The sequence below is a fragment of the Pinus tabuliformis genome, chromosome 8 (genome assembly GCF_031772625.1).
Source record: "Pinus tabuliformis cultivar Carrire ecotype Pingquan chromosome 8, CPIR1, whole genome shotgun sequence".
NCBI lineage: Eukaryota > Viridiplantae > Streptophyta > Pinopsida > Pinales > Pinaceae > Pinus > Pinus tabuliformis.
This window is the reverse complement of record NC_142294.1, coordinates 656415052-656431909: the sequence shown is the minus strand read 5'-3', so window position 1 is coordinate 656431909 and position 16858 is coordinate 656415052. Positions and strand designations below refer to the sequence as shown.

The window sequence follows — 16858 nt, the reverse complement described above, 5'->3', positions numbered from 1 at the left end:
TTTTTCAGCAAGGTTATGAGAAATGCTAAGCTTAAGTATTACATCATTGAGAAGCAAGCCTATGCCCTCATTCAAGCGCTGAAATCATTCAGGATGTATGTCTTACATTCACCTATTACTGCTTATGTCCCTAATAGTGCTGTGAAAATTGTCCTAACCCAACCAGACACTGATGGGAAAAAAGTTAGATGGATCACTCAAATTCTGGAGTTTGATCTAACTATCAAGACTACCAAGCTAGTAAAAGGTCGAGGATTAGCCAAGCTTCTAGCTGGATCCAACTGCAAAGTACTTGGAATCAATTATGTTTTAAAAATACAAGGGAAGAATACACAAGAACCTTCTGTCCTTGCAGAAGGGGAGAATCCACAAGAATCTCTACCTTCAGAGCAGATCAGTCCTATACACATTGATGAAAAATTCTTGTTGTCAAACTGGTATCACGATATTGTAAATTTCTTGATCCATTTTGAGTGTCCAGCATCATTCTCCAAAAGCCAGTGTAAAACCCTTAAGTTAAAATCAGTCAAGTACTGCATTATAAATGCAATTTTATACTGTAAAGATCCACTGAATATTTTGTTATTATGTTTAACAGAATCAGAAACTGAAGGAATCATTGATCAGTTTCATACAGGATTTTGTGGGGGACATTATGCTTGGAGAGCAACAACATACAAGATTCTAAGCGGAGGATTTTATTGGCCCACATTGTACTTACAAGTAGGGGCAAAGGTCAAAGGTTGTGTTCTTTGTCAAATGTTTGCTGGTAAACAAAAATTAGCAGCTCTTCCACTCGTTCCATGAATAGTTTTAGCACCTTTTGCTCAATGGGGATTAGATTTTGTTGGAGAGATTCACCCCACTTCAAGTAATCAACATAGATGGATCCTCACTGCAACAGACTACTTCACTAAATTGGTGGAAGCAATTCCAGTCAGGAATGCTACTGATTCAGTAGTAATTAAGTTTATTGAGGAGAATATCTTAGCTAGATTTGGTTGCCCAACTCAAATTGTCACTGATAATGCAACAACTTTTTCTAGTGTTAAATTGGTTGACTTTTGCCAGAAATATCAAATTCTGTTACATCATTCAACTCCATACTACCCTCAAGGTAATGGCCTTGCAGAGTCATCCAATAAAAGCCTGGTAAAGGTAATAAAAAAGACTCTAGTGATCATAAGAAGAGTTGGGATTCACATTTTATTTATGCAGTATGGGCAAACAAAATTACTCCAAAGAGATTAACTGGCAAATCTCCATTTCAGTTAGTCTATGGGAAAGATGCAATTTTCCCTACCAATTTGGCCTTCCCTGTTTTAAAATTCCTGCGGGATTCAACAGATGAACCTGATGATTTTTCAAGAAGAATAAATCAGATTATTGAACCTAATGAAAACAGAGATGAAGTTCAATACAAATTGCAGAAATATCAGAATAAAATGAAGGTTTTGTTTGACAGAAGAGCCAGGGAAAGGGACTTTAAGGAAGGTGATCTAGTTCTAAGATGGGATTCCATTAGAAAAGAGAAAGGAAAGCATGGAAAATTTGACAATCTATGGTTTGGACCTTTAGCAATTGCTGAACTGAAGGGTAACAACACTTTTGTGTTGCAGAATCTTGAGGGGCTATATTCCACTTATCCTGTAAATGGAAGGTTTCTTAAACATTACATTAAGTACTAAGAAGTTAAAATAGCTTTCATTGTAAATACTCCAGTTTTCTTTTACTTTTCAAGATGTTAGTGTGATTTTCTTACAGCAAGGACTCCATAGCCCGAGGAGAAGGCACATGGATCTGCAGGTTCTTTGCATTCTACAGGAGAAAGCAGTCCCCAGTTGGAGCCAATATTGTAGCATTTTTTGGTTTTGATAAGATAGAATATTTGAAAAAATGTTAAGTTAGGATATGGACATAACAATAGTAAATAAAATGTTTTTGAAAAGAAAATATCTTGATGATGATGTCCATATCAAAGAAAATGCTAGGTTAGATGTCCTAAAAAATCAAAACAAAAAGAAAATGTTAGGTTAGAAAGAAAAGAAAACAAACAAACTCTAAAAGTGAGCAAGTCTAAATGCCATTACTTTGTTTCTGCAAAATAATGGTTGTGTGCAGCTTGTCTTAAATGCCACAACCCATGACAGTAAAAAAGTTTAATCTTGACTGCTTCATGCTTTAAATTTGATGTTATAGTTAGAGGATAAAGATTTGGCCAAACTGTTTAATTATGGCAGATTAGTAGTTAGGTAGAGAATAATAAGGTGCTCATCAGTTTAATCTGAGCCCTTGGAGGTTATAAAGGTAGATTTAGATAGTTTGCTTTTGTAAATAAAAAGAAAGGAAAAGGGTTTGCTAGCTTAAATGCATCCTTTAAGTGAAGAAAAAATGATAGGATAAGCAAAGGGTAAGTAGAAGAAAGGTTGCAGAAGTTTGATTATTCATTGGACAAAATGTACATTTATCATGTTTTACTATATGTTTCTATATCCATGAGGCAATTACACAAAGCAAATGAAGGTCTACAAGATCAATTAATTAACTTCCATCATTCCTTTTCATCCCTATATTTACTAATTTCCTCTTCCTACCTTCATACATTCATATTCATTTATTTTCCATAAAAACCCCTTTTCCTAAGGTCAAAACCCTTTTTACCTAGGAAAAGTGAAAACCCCATGTAAAATCCCTTTTTACCATGATAAATCCCCTTTTACCCGAAAAACCCACAAAAATATGTTTTACCCTAAGTATTGTGCATATATGAAAAGCAAATAACTCATAAAAAGCATTATACTTAGTAATTTCCCCTTTCCGCGTGTATTTCCCCTTTTCCACTTATTTTTCATATTAACACTAACCTATAGTATTAAACCTCTAAAATTCCATTTTCCCGTATATATTAACTCCCTTTATTAAATAACTCAAAACCTTAGTTTTATTATAAAACTATGTATTTTCATAACATTTCGCATATTGGCAGATCGTACACTTTTAACGTGCATCCACTCTCCTTCGATTGCGATATGCGATACACAATAGACTCGGACCCGACACAATACAATTCATGCCATATCGCATCCGCCTCCATCGCAAGTCCCGGTTAATAGCAATACCCTCCGCCATTGCGATCTCCGATTGCGAATGGAACCCGGACCCGATCACATATCATGCATGATTTATCCCTACATCACGTCCGGCCCTTATCACATTCCTTTGCGATGGGCCTTTCCTTCGCTAAACTGTGATTGCGATATGTGATTAGCCCGGACCCGATATCATTATCCACTCGAATTCATATTATTTCAAGTCCGCCATATTTGTTTTGCAAATAATTTCTTTGTTAAATCGTTTTTTATGATTTAAACGAAGAAATAACTAAACCTCCATTTAACCGCTAAATCTCAGTTTTAAGACATAATAAAGCCATTGCCGGCATAATTAGTCATTGGGACCCTCTGTATTGCTCCTTCGCTCCACCAACGTCCGATCTAAGGCATTCAAATCCAACGACTCACAACGATTTCGGGTTGGCTCTCTTTATAGGCATTACCCACCCGAAAAGCGATATTCCACCATCCTCTTTTGCTACGTGCTATGCTCAGATTGCATCGGGTGAACCCTTTCTAAAACCGCTCGCGCTTTATAAGCGGTGCGATGAAAACCACCTCCCGCATAACGACAAAATGGCCATTGTTCACCTTGCGCCATAATTCAAAAAATGAACTGTTTTTTTGTTTAAAAGCAAAAAACGCCACTTTGCTCTGTTTTGCCTGTTTTACACAACGAAGCCTCCATAAGCCTTTGTGACCCATAAAACTATCATTTTACCTTTCGATACGCTATGGACTCCTTCCAATAGCCTTTCAAGCTCTATAAAGCCATTGAAGGCCTTCTCTATCACCTGTATTTTTCTTAACAGTTTCTGTGTTTTGCAAGTAAAAACCTCTGTTTCAGGCTTACAAAGAAAAAGCCTGCACATAGTTTGAAGACAACAATGAAGATCATATCAAATTACTTTACCATGTGACACAAATCTAGAAGGATTTACTGTTGAAAAACACAATAAAAACCTGAAAAGCACTGTAAAGGTAAAAAGAAACAGTAAAGGTTATTCAACAGGGTTAAAGGATATTCACAGAGTTTAAAGAGTATCAGATGAAAGATTAAATGAAGGAATCAACCAGTGTGAAGGATATAAACGATAAAGCAGCTTAAAGGGCGAAATATCAAACAACAAAGCTAGCACAACCTGAATAAAAGGGACAGCAAGAAGCAATTCAATAGCTGCCCCTATCTTCTTGCATGAAGATTTTTCCTTTCATAGAGTAAATCTCAATCAGTTTTAGGATATTTTTTAGTTTCATTATTGTATAAATAACTCTCTTTTCGAGTTATTATGGGTTCGAAGTTCAAGATTCATCGTTCATTGCTTGTTAAGTCTTGACTGATAATTCTACTTTGAACCTGGTTGCACCTTTGAAGTAAGCATTTCTAGACACTTGATGTACTTAGTTTTTCTGGAACCTTAATACAAAACAGAAGATTCTGAATTTGGTTTTACACAGTTTGTGTTATCCTGTAATTTTTCCAGTTATCAATCATTATGTTTTTCTTCATATGCTTATGACTTATAGAGATATCTAGGTAGGAACAATTGTGTCTCAATTTATTCCTATAAGCTCTTGAAGTGATCATCTATTAAGAGAATGGATTAATGAACTGTCTGTTTAGCTAATCCCCTCTAATCAGTAAATCATCAGCATCTTGTGTAAGCTTAAGTATACTACCTTGAACCTTTGGAACGTAGTTTAGAAGGTTTTCCCACTTATGATTGTTCTGTTTTATAGTCTGGAAACTGTGATAATCATATTATTTGCTGTCTTCTTCTCACCACTATTTTGATCTATATCACTGTGTAAAGTCTTATAGCAGCCCTCTGCTGAGATATTAATATAACCCAAAGGATTAATTACTTCAATTCTACATCTGTCTTCATTCATTGGTCTTCCAAAACTAAAACCAAAAACCCCAAAACAATTATTTTAGATGCTCTGGCATTGGTAGCTGACCTACTACTATCTCAAAGGTACAACACTTGCTATTGGGTTGTTTTCTTCTTGAGTTGTGCTCTTCTTGTGTGACATCTCTCCAAGTGTTACATTGCCCTTGTGCTGTTTTATGTTTCTCTTTATTGCAAAATTTGGGATTTTGTTGGTTTCGTTTTATTCTTCAGTTTCTGTTGTGAATCTCAACTAGTATAAAGGTGAAAGAATAAATTGAAAGATTCTTTAGAGCATTTCACACAATGTTCCTAGGAGATGCGTCCCTTTGGATGGGGGGATGTTTGGGGTAATGTTTCCCCACGCACCCCTTTTGTGGAAACTCAGGGAAACAAAGGGGGAAATTTCCCCAATATGGGGGGATGCATTTCCCCAAAAGCAGTGCTTCTGGGCAGCCCCCCTCAAAATTTTTTCTGCACACCCCCTAAACTTTACCTAAAAACAATAATTTATGAGCGGGGAGCCTAATTTTTAACCCTACGATCCTACTAATGCTATGTAATTAATGGTAATGTTAAATTATTAAAGTCATCCATTTACTTAAATTTTTAACATTAGCGTTAATTGTTTTAGAAAGTTTGAGAGTGGTTCCAACCTCACTGGATTTCAATGGAGAAAGTAGAATTTTGGATCCCACTCAAAATTCAACAGGCGTAACAATTTTCAGGATTTGGGGATTGCAACGTTTCCATTGGATTCTATCATGTATGAGGGTATGGAACTAGCATTTAATCAAGAGCACCAATTCCTCTATGTACCTTGATGTTGGTGGCATTCATTGTTGAACTCCTCTGTCATGACCCTAGTAAAAATGTACCCATCACTCAAACAAAATCTCTGCTTGACATGTTATGCTTTTCTATCTCATTTTAATGTTTAGAGGGTGATGTTGATGATGATGATCCCAATACAGACAATGATTTTGATGATATTTAGGTATTTGTTGTAGCATGAATTTTTTTGGGCTATAGAGGCCATCTAGAGCCTCTTTGTTGATGTATTTTTTAGTTCAAAGATGGATTGCATATGGTGTTATTTTGGTTATATGCACCCTTGGTATATAGATAAGAAAGTTTACATATTTGTGTATAATGGTTTGGATTCATAAGGGTGCTCATGAATATTCATGTATTTTTTGGTTGACCATTATTTTGGTCTGGTTTTTTTTCCAATTCCCGATTTGGGGGTCGACTGTTTTGATGACGACTCTGGTTTTGATAACATTGCTTCATTGTCGACTATTCATTTTCAGTTTTCACTTTTGAGTCTTGAATCTAAATACTGATGACCTCAAATTGAGTCTTTGACTCATCATCCTTTACTATTTTTGAGTTTAAGTAATTTCAATTTACTATTCCAGTATTCAGACTTAATATTTACTATTTTGCTTAGTACTAATCAGATTCTAGAGTAATGAATGATGAATATAAATCAATGTAGACTCTAAAATGATGAACTTAAATCAATGTATACAATATTTTACTATTTCTATTTCATTGAATCATTTATGATGTATGAATCAATGTATTTCATTATTGAATATATATATATATATATATATAAACTTTCCCTTGCCCCCCCGGAATTTCCCTAAAATTTGGAGGTTCTCCCACACATACCTTTGTGCATCTCCTTGTTTCCGTGTCCCTCATCCTAGAAACTTGGTGGAACATTGATTTCACATAGGCGTTTTAAGAAAACATCTTTGTTCTAAGTTGAATGCAATTTGAAAAATATAAAGCTATCTACTTAGGAAGAAGTACCAGAAACTCAATTTTAGATTTGACAATTTTATGTTTAGTTTGCTTAAGCAATTAAATACTGTGGAGCCTAGTTCTATTGAAGGTGCTTTTGGGCAAAGAGCATGTTGCTGTTAGAGACCATAAATCATCTGTCCTTTTTTTGAAACCTCATAAGTTGCTCCTGCAATTGAGGCTCTTATTTGAAATTCCCTGTTCTTTCGAGGGCAACATCCTTTTTATGTTTTTCAAATTTTGTTGAAGTGTTCAAAGCAAAGCGTACTTGTTTCTTATAATATTCTTGAGCAGAACTTACTTCCATATCGTCTAACTTTTGCTCTATTTAGTTTAATTATTTTTCTTACGGTGGGGAATGAGATCTTGTCCCTCAATGTACACATACATAGAATAATATTATGTACCTTTAGAGTCCCATTATCCACTCTTTTCGCTATGAGTGGATGTTTAGATAATCTTTTCTTATTTTTTTGATTTTCTAAACAGGAGTTTAAGCAACTATTAAGTAGGATACTAGGACATTCTGAATAACATTTCTGCATCATTTTTTCTAGCTCATTGGCTTTTGTCAGACGGCAAGATTTGGACATTATATATTAGCATTTGTATCCTGGTCCAAAAAATATGGTATCCATGGAGATAGACACAGATTCTCATCAACTTGAGAGGGAACAAGCTGATTACAAATGCCAGGTTTGTCATTGGACTTTGTATCATTTTCTGATTTCTCGCGTCCTATCTATAGATGCAATTTTTTTTTGCTGCTATTTTGGCAGGATGAAAGATATATGCTAAAGATGCAGAAGTACAGAGGGCAACAGTACAGCCAGCTATACTATTTCCGTCTTCACAAGTTCCGAGAGATTCTAAACAGTCTTGTTAAAAGACAGTGGCCAAATTTGCCAGGTAAGAGAATGTTTAAATGTTCAGACATGGTTTTGTAATGTCTACAAATCCTATGGACTCTTATAAGAGGAATATTGGCTGAAACGTTTTTGAACCTTGATAAAAGCATGTTTGCATGTTTACAAAGTAACTATTTTGTTCTCAGGGCTTTTGATATATATGTAGTAAGTACTGCATATCTTATGGATTTTGTTTTTTCAACCCTCTAGAATGTATTCAAGAAGATTGATGTTCTTGTCATTTGCAAATCAACAATATTAATTGTCTTCCTTGGTAAGATATTATATTTTTCTCTTGTTCTTTGGATAAACTCATACATATAAATTCATTGCTTACCATGGACATCAAAATTCTTTAAATCCGAGATCTGGATAATTTTTCTTGAAAGTGTTGAATTTTCTACAAGATGCATAGTAGAGACCAATCTTTTGATCTGATAATACTACGTAATGATCTTCAAACAATTTATCTCATGCCACTGATATCATTGAGCAATTATACACAGAAAATCTCAACAGTAAATACATTGGAAACAGTAAAGATTATAAAGAGACAACCATGCACAATAGAGACAATATTTTTACCCGGGGAAAACCCAAACGTGGGAGAAAACCCAACAACTTTTCTTAGGAGAAATTATTCTTCAGCAAGGTTTACAAATCAATAATTTGTTGAGAAATTTGTGCCAATACCCAAGTCAAAATATCAGACAAATATGGTCAAACTACAGCAAGTCAAGGCTGGTCAAACTGTCCAAAATAGTTAGAAGTCAACTTTGGTTAAACTGCCCAAAATCTGTAGTCAAACCAGCCTGGTCAAACTTGGACTAGTGGTTAAATTGGGCCTTGCGGCTCCTGTGGTTGACTCTGGTCAAATTTGACCTCCTGCAGCTTGCTCAACTGTGGTCAAACTTGACCTGTTGCAGCTCGGTCAACAATGGTCAAACTTGACCTCTTGCAGCTCGGTCAACTGTGGTCAAACTCGACCTCCTGTAGCTCGGTCAACTGTAAACAAACTCGGCCCAAAATAGACTCTGCAGCTCGTTCAAATGTGGTCAAACCGCCCTCGTGCAACTCGGTCAAACTCTAGTCAACTCAGCCTCTTTCTATCACACGTGCGACTGCTTTAGGAGAGAGGAGATATGATGAATGACTTGAGCAAATGAAGTGTCACATCATTTATATATATTAATTGAATGGGTGTGAATTTGCTCAAGGGACACACACTTTCATGGTGTGGCTGACTTATCCTTTTGAGCCTACATGATGCTCCAAATTTTTTTTTTTTTTTTTTTAATTTCTCTTAGGTTGACTTGGAGATTTCCTTAGCAAGGGGGGGGTACCTCTTGATGCTAACAAAAAGTCAACACTCTCGCTTAGTGAGGGAGATATTCTCCTTGGCTGCAACATGTTTCCCATTAGTTGAAATTTCTCCAACACAAGAAAAGTTCATGAGCTTGCTATGTTGATGCATATCTATAGATAACTCCATTCTGGAGTATGTAATTTAACTCCTCACGTGCACATCTATAGATTACTCCATCCTAGAGTAGGAAATGTGAGTATACTGGGCCATACACCCCTGGCTGAATCTGCATGGCCAAACCAACTCCTTCTGGGTTCTTAGGTGAATTTCTTCTATCTCCTCTGGTCAAATCAACATGATCTAATCGAGTCTTTTAGCTCCTCAAGAGAAGATCATCTATCTCCTTTGGTCAAATCATCATGACCCAACCAAGTTCTTCTGGCTTCTCAGGAGAATATTTTCCTTTGGGCCATTCACCCCTGGCCAAATCAGCATGGCCCAGCCAAAGTCCTTTATGGTTTCTCAAGTGAATTAGATCAATCTCCTCTAGTCAAATCAACATGACCTAGCCAAAGTCCTTTATGGCTTCTCAGGAGAAGTTCTATCCAATCTGCAATTGCCCTGGGCCATTCACCTCTGGTCAAATGACCCAACCATGTCCTTTTGGCTTCTTAGGTGAATGTATCCATCTCCCTTGATCAAATTAGCATGACCCAACTGAGTTTTGGCATTTTAGGAGATGGTTTGCCCAATCTTAGAAAAACATCGATTCTCCCTCTCAATGAGGGAGACATTCTACATCACAACAAGCTTGTCTCTGAAATATACAAACTTCGCTCTAGATAGAGCCTTGGTGAGAATGTACACAATTTGCTTGTCTACGAATATGTACTGGAGCTTCACTGCTCCCATGTCTTGAATGAAGTGACTTGCTCAAATTGTATCGCAAGAAGCTTTCAAAGCCACACTGCTTCACGACTTGTGACATTGGCTATGATATACTTATCCTTTGTTGTACTGAGTGCGACAAAAGTCTGCTTCTTTCTAACCAGTATATCATAGCTGATCCCAAGCGGAAGCAATACCCAGATGTGCTCTTTTTGTCCTTTGCACTCCCAGCCCATTTTGAATTTGTATATCTCTGCAACCTCACTTCACCACCTAAGACATATCTCAAACCATATCCAACTATACCATGCAAGTACCTCAACACATTCTTTGCTACAACCTAATGTATATGCCTCGACTCAAATATATACTGGCTCAAGGTGTTTATTGAAAAGCAAATATTCGGCTTGGTGTTAACCAGGGACATCAAGGATCTAATCAACTGCGTGTACATCATGGGATCCACCAAATCTAAATTTGAAGCAAAATCATTCAACTTCTTCAGATTAGAAACCATAGGAGTAGCCATATACTTGCAATATATCATACTGAGTCTCCTCAAAATTTGGATGATATTCCTTCCTTGTCTGAGGAAGATCTCATCAGGTCTTTGTCACACCTCCAATCCCAAGAAACAATGCATCAGGCCAAGATCCTTCATCTCAAATTTTGAGGTCAACTCCCTCTATCAGCGAAGCAAATCCTTTTGCCATTGTTTCTTCATTTGTCACATAAGCAAGTCCTTCTGCCACTGTCGCTCTCTTTGTCACGTAAGCAAGTCCTACTGTCTGACATGGTCCCTTCTATTGAAAATGTAGCTAGTGTCGGTCTTCATAATTGTATTTGTCAAAAGAAAGAAAAAGGAATTTTATTATAAAAGAAATTGTCTTATTAAAACATGGGTTTCATGCTTGGGTCACTGGTTTTCAGGTCAAAGCCTCCATTGTAGGCTTCTAGGGTTTATGTCAAGAGTCCTAGTCTTTGTCATCATGTAGAAGACCCTTCTTGCGCTTCATCTATCAAGAAAGAAATTTATTTTAATGTAAAATAGGTCTTTTAGGTCTCCTCCACCAAGGTGGCCTCAAGAAGGACAAGTTGACCTCATCAAGGGAATTCAACCTCACAGATTCACTATATAAAGAAAGCAACTCGACCTCATTTGGAGCACATTCACAACAAGTTCAATCTGCAGATGCTGGAGAAGAAAAAGGGTGTGAAATTCAAGGAAGGAGGAGGAACGAATAACAAAGGAGAAGGAAGTCTTTGTCAAGCAAAAGAAATTGAATATTCTCTCTCTTTGTCTAACACATGTTGCTGAAAGGGCTGAAATTGTAGTATTGAAGTTGGGCCGAAATTTTGAAGTAGCTGGGTCGAAATTTTGTCTTTGATGCAGTATTAATGCAATATTGTTGTAGGTGATCCTTGGAGTCTGGAAGGATTGTTTTAGGGCTGACTTGGTGGAGTGAGAAGAGTCTTTTGTAAGGTCTAAGGTCTTGGTCTATCTCAATTTGATTAATGGATTGTTTGACTAGGTTTTCCCCTAGAGAGGGGTTTTAGCCCTGACTGAGTGCCTACATCTGGTGTAATTGATCTTCATGTTTTGTTTTGATGATTGCTTGATGACACAAAGATAAAAGAAGAACATAACGAGAAGATAATAAGACTACAAGATTATCACAAGTAATTATCAATATAAGATAATCTTTTTGCCTTTTTGATTTTCAAATATGGTATCAGAGCTAAGGTGAAGAAGGAAGGAAAAACAACAACTTGAAGGTCTATTGAAAGAAGGGTTAAGGAGGAAGGAACAAAAGAAGGTCATTAAGAAAATGATCATATAATAAGAGAGGCCTACTGTTGTATCTCCCAAAGACAGCCTTGGATTGCTTCAAGAACAATGCCGGGGCACATCTAAAATGGTGTGTCTCAAATGATTCATAGGATATTGGAGACCACACTTATGATCTATAGATACATATATACATAGGAAATAGATTGGTTCATTAATCCAAAGAAATAAAACATGGATTTCTGGTACTTCTTCACACGTTCAGATCTCAGAAATAAGCATAAAAATAGTGGAGGCTAAGAGCTTCAAGGTCTTATAGCTAATAATCTTTTGCAGAGTGTGTGAGAGAGGAAAAGAGAGAAGAGTAACTCATCACATAGAGCATAAGGCTTCAATACTTCTATATTTAACACACAAAGCTTGAGACATTAAGGATTTCTATGCTTATTTGGGCTACAAGCAAAAATAATGAATGAAGGGGGAGTTGAGAGCTATGATTCATGTGCTGCGAATTTAAAGATCTAATCTCAATATTCCTCACATGCATATACATAAACAATGTTCAGACAAATGAATATGTGAAACAGTTACAGGCATTTGCATTAACATATAGATACTAATGAATCTGTGAAGGAGCTTGAAACACATCTAGCAACAATAATTACATGAATTCAGGGAAGAAGCATGGACATAAAAATGAGTTAAACAAAGGGGAACACATACTGTAATCCTTTGAAGAGGGAATCACCACTGTTTTCTTGATATTCTGAAAAGATCTGTATTACAAAGGAGATACAGTTTAAAATATAACATGCAGTGTTTTCTCAAGAATTTCTGAACCTCAATTAAGTCTTTCTTTCCCCAATTTATTAGAGGGGAGCAAGGAGCTACATTACAACAAAAATATCTATCTCTAGACTCAATTGTCAAGTCAACTAGCTGTATCAGTCCTGAACGGCTCTGTGGCCCAAAAAAGATATTACAGAAAAATAAATGCCTCCTTGAAGGGAAGGCGTGTTATAATAACACAACTCAGTCAATAACCGGACAGACAAGTAAATGTAAGTCTTTGTGCCCCATCCTGTGATTGCATCGGCCTCGGGCTGTAGTTTGTTCACGGTATGACCCTTTGTGTTGCTCGACTGACCCTGTCGCTTCTGCCTTTACTGCTGAGGTGCCTTGATATGTTGAAATGGGGGTTGGGTCGTTTGTGGGTGCTTGCTGTTGCAGTCCCGTGTAGTGTAGAGGGACGAGGCTCCATACTGAGCCTTTAACCTTTCTAAGTCCCTGGTACCTCCCCATTGCTTCGCTATGCTCCATTAAGGTCCCTAGCTGTCGGCTCATCTGCCCATTAAAACTCTGTACTGTGCTTATCAGTGCATTGATGTGGTAGGTGAGAAGCATTCCATGAAATGGCACAAGCGTAGGCTTTTTCTCTGAAACAGGTGAAAGCAGGCATTTTCGATTTCCCCTTAGCCCCCTTCATCATAGTCCCTTTTATATGGCTTTCTTTATATAACCGAGGGCATGGACCAAGCGCTTAGCCCTACGGGCGCTAAGGCTCTCAACTGTCGCGTGGGGGAGCCTTTTCCTTTATAACTTGAAATGCCATTGTTTGCCCTTTGCACCACACTGGTCGATATCCCGAATGTGAAATCCCTATACAATAAAACACATAACCTATCACATCCGAGGGGTCCCTTTCCTTATTGCAATCGTAGCCGGGGAGGAAACACAGCGGAAGAGAAGATTTACATTACGCGATTGCTGATCACCGATTGCGATGAACCTGTTGATGTCGTCATTGCCACATGTTTCCCTGTGAGTGCTGACATTTGGCATCCAGAAATAGTCCCATAGGACCCCTAAAAATGCTAAAAAAGAGTGACACGTGTTCACCCGCCACGTCATTCTCTGTACGCGCTACGTCACTGGTGACGTCAGTTGCCATGTTAGCTCGGTGGACCAATCAGAAGTCGCCAAGTGGTCCCTAGAGGAGAGAGAAAGTGGCCTGCCCGACCCTGTTTTTGCAGGCATTTCCTTTGTATTTGAAATTCGGCCCTCCCCCAGCGATTTTGTTCTATATCGCAATATTGACGATTTTCAACAATTTGTGACTACAACCTTCGCCGATTGTTGATCACCGATGCCACGTGGAAGAGAGAGAAAGGGGAGGCCCAACCCTCGTTTTGTCGGTCTTTTCCTTTGTAAACTGTTTTCTCGGCCCCCCGATGATGTTACACAAAAATCGCAAATCGGTGGTTTGCAGGTCTTTAAAGTTTTTAGAATTCGCTGATATGCCAAACTACGGGACTGCCATCATGCGAGGTCGCTGGGATGCGGGATTGCGCTACGTGGAGGAGAGAGCAAAGGGGAGGCCCAACCCCTGTTTTCCCATGATTTTCTTTGTTAACACTTTCCAGCCCCTCACTGGCGGTGCAACATAATATCGCAATATCAACCCCCCGCATGTTTTGGAGTATGCCGTAACTGATGGACTACTGGGACTGCGATACGCCGATTATGTGATAAAAATTGTGCCCGGACCCTCGATTGTCGATATGTGATATCGGCGATCAGCGGATCACAGCTCCTTCCAGCATCAGTGCTCCTAACCTGCCTGGACCCATCGACGTCGATATGCGATTGGGATCGGCCCTCCGGACCTCTGACTGCGATTTGCCTCCACACTTAGTCATTTTCTGGGTTTGTTTGGCTTTTCCAAGGTAGACTTCAAAATTCCTTAACTTCTGCTCTAGGAGTCCATTTTCGGACTTCCATATACCATTGGAAAGCTCTTTCCGAGCACTACACAATGTAGAGGGTCTAATTTGGCTCTGATAGCTTCTGTGGCCTTGGACAGAGGCTCCAAACTTCACTGCTCTTGGGCAACCTTGGTCAATTGAAACCCACAATGCAGTGTGACAACATTGGCTCCAACTGGAGACAGTACCTTGCTGGCAAGGTGCCGAGGACTTGCAGACCAGTAGCCTTTCCTTCCATTGGGCATGGAGTCATTCTTAAACAAAATATAATTCTGTAACAAAGAACTTTTTGACAATAAATTGAAAAACTCAAATAAAAATTTCAACGCGTACCGGATATTTACAATGAGCAAGAGATAGATATCTCTAATTTTGAAAATAAAATTTTTGGAATTGACCATTTACAGGCAGTTCTAGCAGTCTACCATCCAAGTTTTCAAGCATGTAAGTGTTGTTTCCCCTCTCTTCTGCAATCTTGTAGGGGCCCAACCACAATGGATCAAATTTCCCATGCTTGCCTTTGTCTTCTCGCTCGACATCCCATCTGAGCACTAAATCTCCTTGCTAAAGAGGTCTGTCCTTAGCCTTCTTGTCAAACAGAGATTTCATCCTTTGTTGATAGTTTAACAGTTTGGTCCCCAACTGCTCTTTGTTCTCGTGAAGCTCCACCAATTGATTTATTCTTCTAGTCAAGGCGCTAGGCTCTTCCTCGGCTTCTTGCAACAACTTAGCTATTGGCATCACTAATTGGATAGGGAAGACGACATCCTTGCCATATACTAGCTCAAAAGGGGATTTCCCAGTGGATCTTTTGGGTGTTACACGGTTAGCCCACAGAGCAAACTTTAGTTGAGAGTCCCAGTTCCTTTGATTTTCAGTGATGGTCTTCTTTAGAACTCTCACCACAGTTTTATTAGAAGACTCGACCAAGCCATTCCCTTGAGGGTAGTATGTAGTGGAGTGTCTAATAATGATGTTGAATTTGTGGTAGAAGTTGGTGAACTTGGCAGATTTGAAGACCTGTGCATTATCAGTGATGATTTTAAAAGGACACCCAAAGCGGGACAATATGTTCTCCTCCATGAATTTTATCACCATTGAATCAGTAGCATTCCTAGCTGGGATCATTGTTTTAAAAAACGGTCGTTTCGATACCGAAACGGCCGAGTTGATCCGAGCCGATACCCTCAGCCATGACTCGGCCTTTGAAACGGTACGTTTGGCCGAGTCAGCCATGACTCGGCCGAGTCATGGCTGACTCGGCCAACTCGGCCGTTTCCGTTATGACTCGGCCGAGTCACAAAAAGCCGGCCCAGAACACGTTAAACAACGATTTAATATTTTTTTAATGGATTTTTAAGGTGATTTCTGATTGGTTTGGACTCCAAGGTGTTATATGAATTTGCTAAATGTCATTTGGGGTCCATTTCCCCCTCCCAAACCCTATTTAACACACTCAAGTGCTCTCATTCTCTCACAACAATCTTATGCATTTGAGTGAGAGTCTTCTTTGAGAGTTAGTGAGCAGTTCTTGAGCTTGTTTTTGGAGCAGCAGTGAGGAGTATTGGAGGAGCATTGTAGTTGGAGTGAGGAGCTTCTTGGGCAGCCATTTGGAGCAGCATTGAGGAGCTGATTCTTGGAGCAAGCTTGAGGAGGCAGTTTGTGCCTGGAGGTATTTTTTTTCACCTCTATAAATCTGTTTTTGCTTAGTAAATTTTAGGTGCATATCTAGAAAGCTTAGAGAGTGTTTTTTGTCAAATAAATGAACATTGAATCAATGTTTTTTTTTTCATTTTCAGATTGTTTGCTTTCATTTCCTAGTCAAAAAATGGCACCTAGAGCAAGAGATCTTGCTTGGGCATATGTTGAAATGGTTGATAGTCAAATGCAATGCAAATTTTGCCATAGGAAAATTAAGGAAGGTCCTGGGGGCATTAATAGGTTGAAACAACACTTGGCAGGGATTAGAGGCCAAATTACCCCATGTACCTCACCAGAAATTGGGGAGATTAGGAAGCATTTGTTGGCCGGCTTTGAGAAATTTAAAGAAGATAAGGCTAGGCAAAGCGGCATACAGGATGAAATTAGGAGGAAGAGGGAGATACAAAAAATGATGGCTACCAACCCCCATTATGATTTTGAGGGTTCTTCCTCTATCCCTCAAACTGATACATCCAACCCTTTCCGATATGTTCCTCCCTCTTTTGGTTCTGTTCAAGATAAGGGAAAGGGTAGAATGAATTTGAAAAAGGGTGATGTGACTATCAAAAGTTGTTTCACTCCCTCCTCTCCATCAGATGCACATGGTCCTGAAGTTAGTAAAACTCAAATGCAGCCCACTTTAGATGACCATTGGAAGAAAGAATTGAGGGAGACTGCTTG

The 16858-nt window shown here is 38.5% G+C and overlaps 1 protein-coding gene across 3 annotated transcripts in view; it reads left to right on the top strand.

Moving 5' to 3' along the window:
- Positions 1 to 16858, top strand: part of LOC149237299 (DNA polymerase delta small subunit-like) — a 203212-nt gene that overhangs the window by 52739 nt on the left and 133615 nt on the right. For 2 of the 3 annotated variants that reach the window (XM_089372619.1, XM_089372618.1), the window contains exons 3-4: positions 7378 to 7516; positions 7600 to 7729. The exons of the other annotated variant lie outside the window; for it this stretch is intronic. In XM_089372619.1, the coding sequence (XP_089228745.1) occupies positions 7448 to 7516; positions 7600 to 7729 (199 nt within the window). In that variant the 5' untranslated portion in view covers positions 7378 to 7447. The remainder of the gene's footprint in view (positions 1 to 7377; positions 7517 to 7599; positions 7730 to 16858) is intronic. 3 annotated transcript variants of the gene reach the window in all.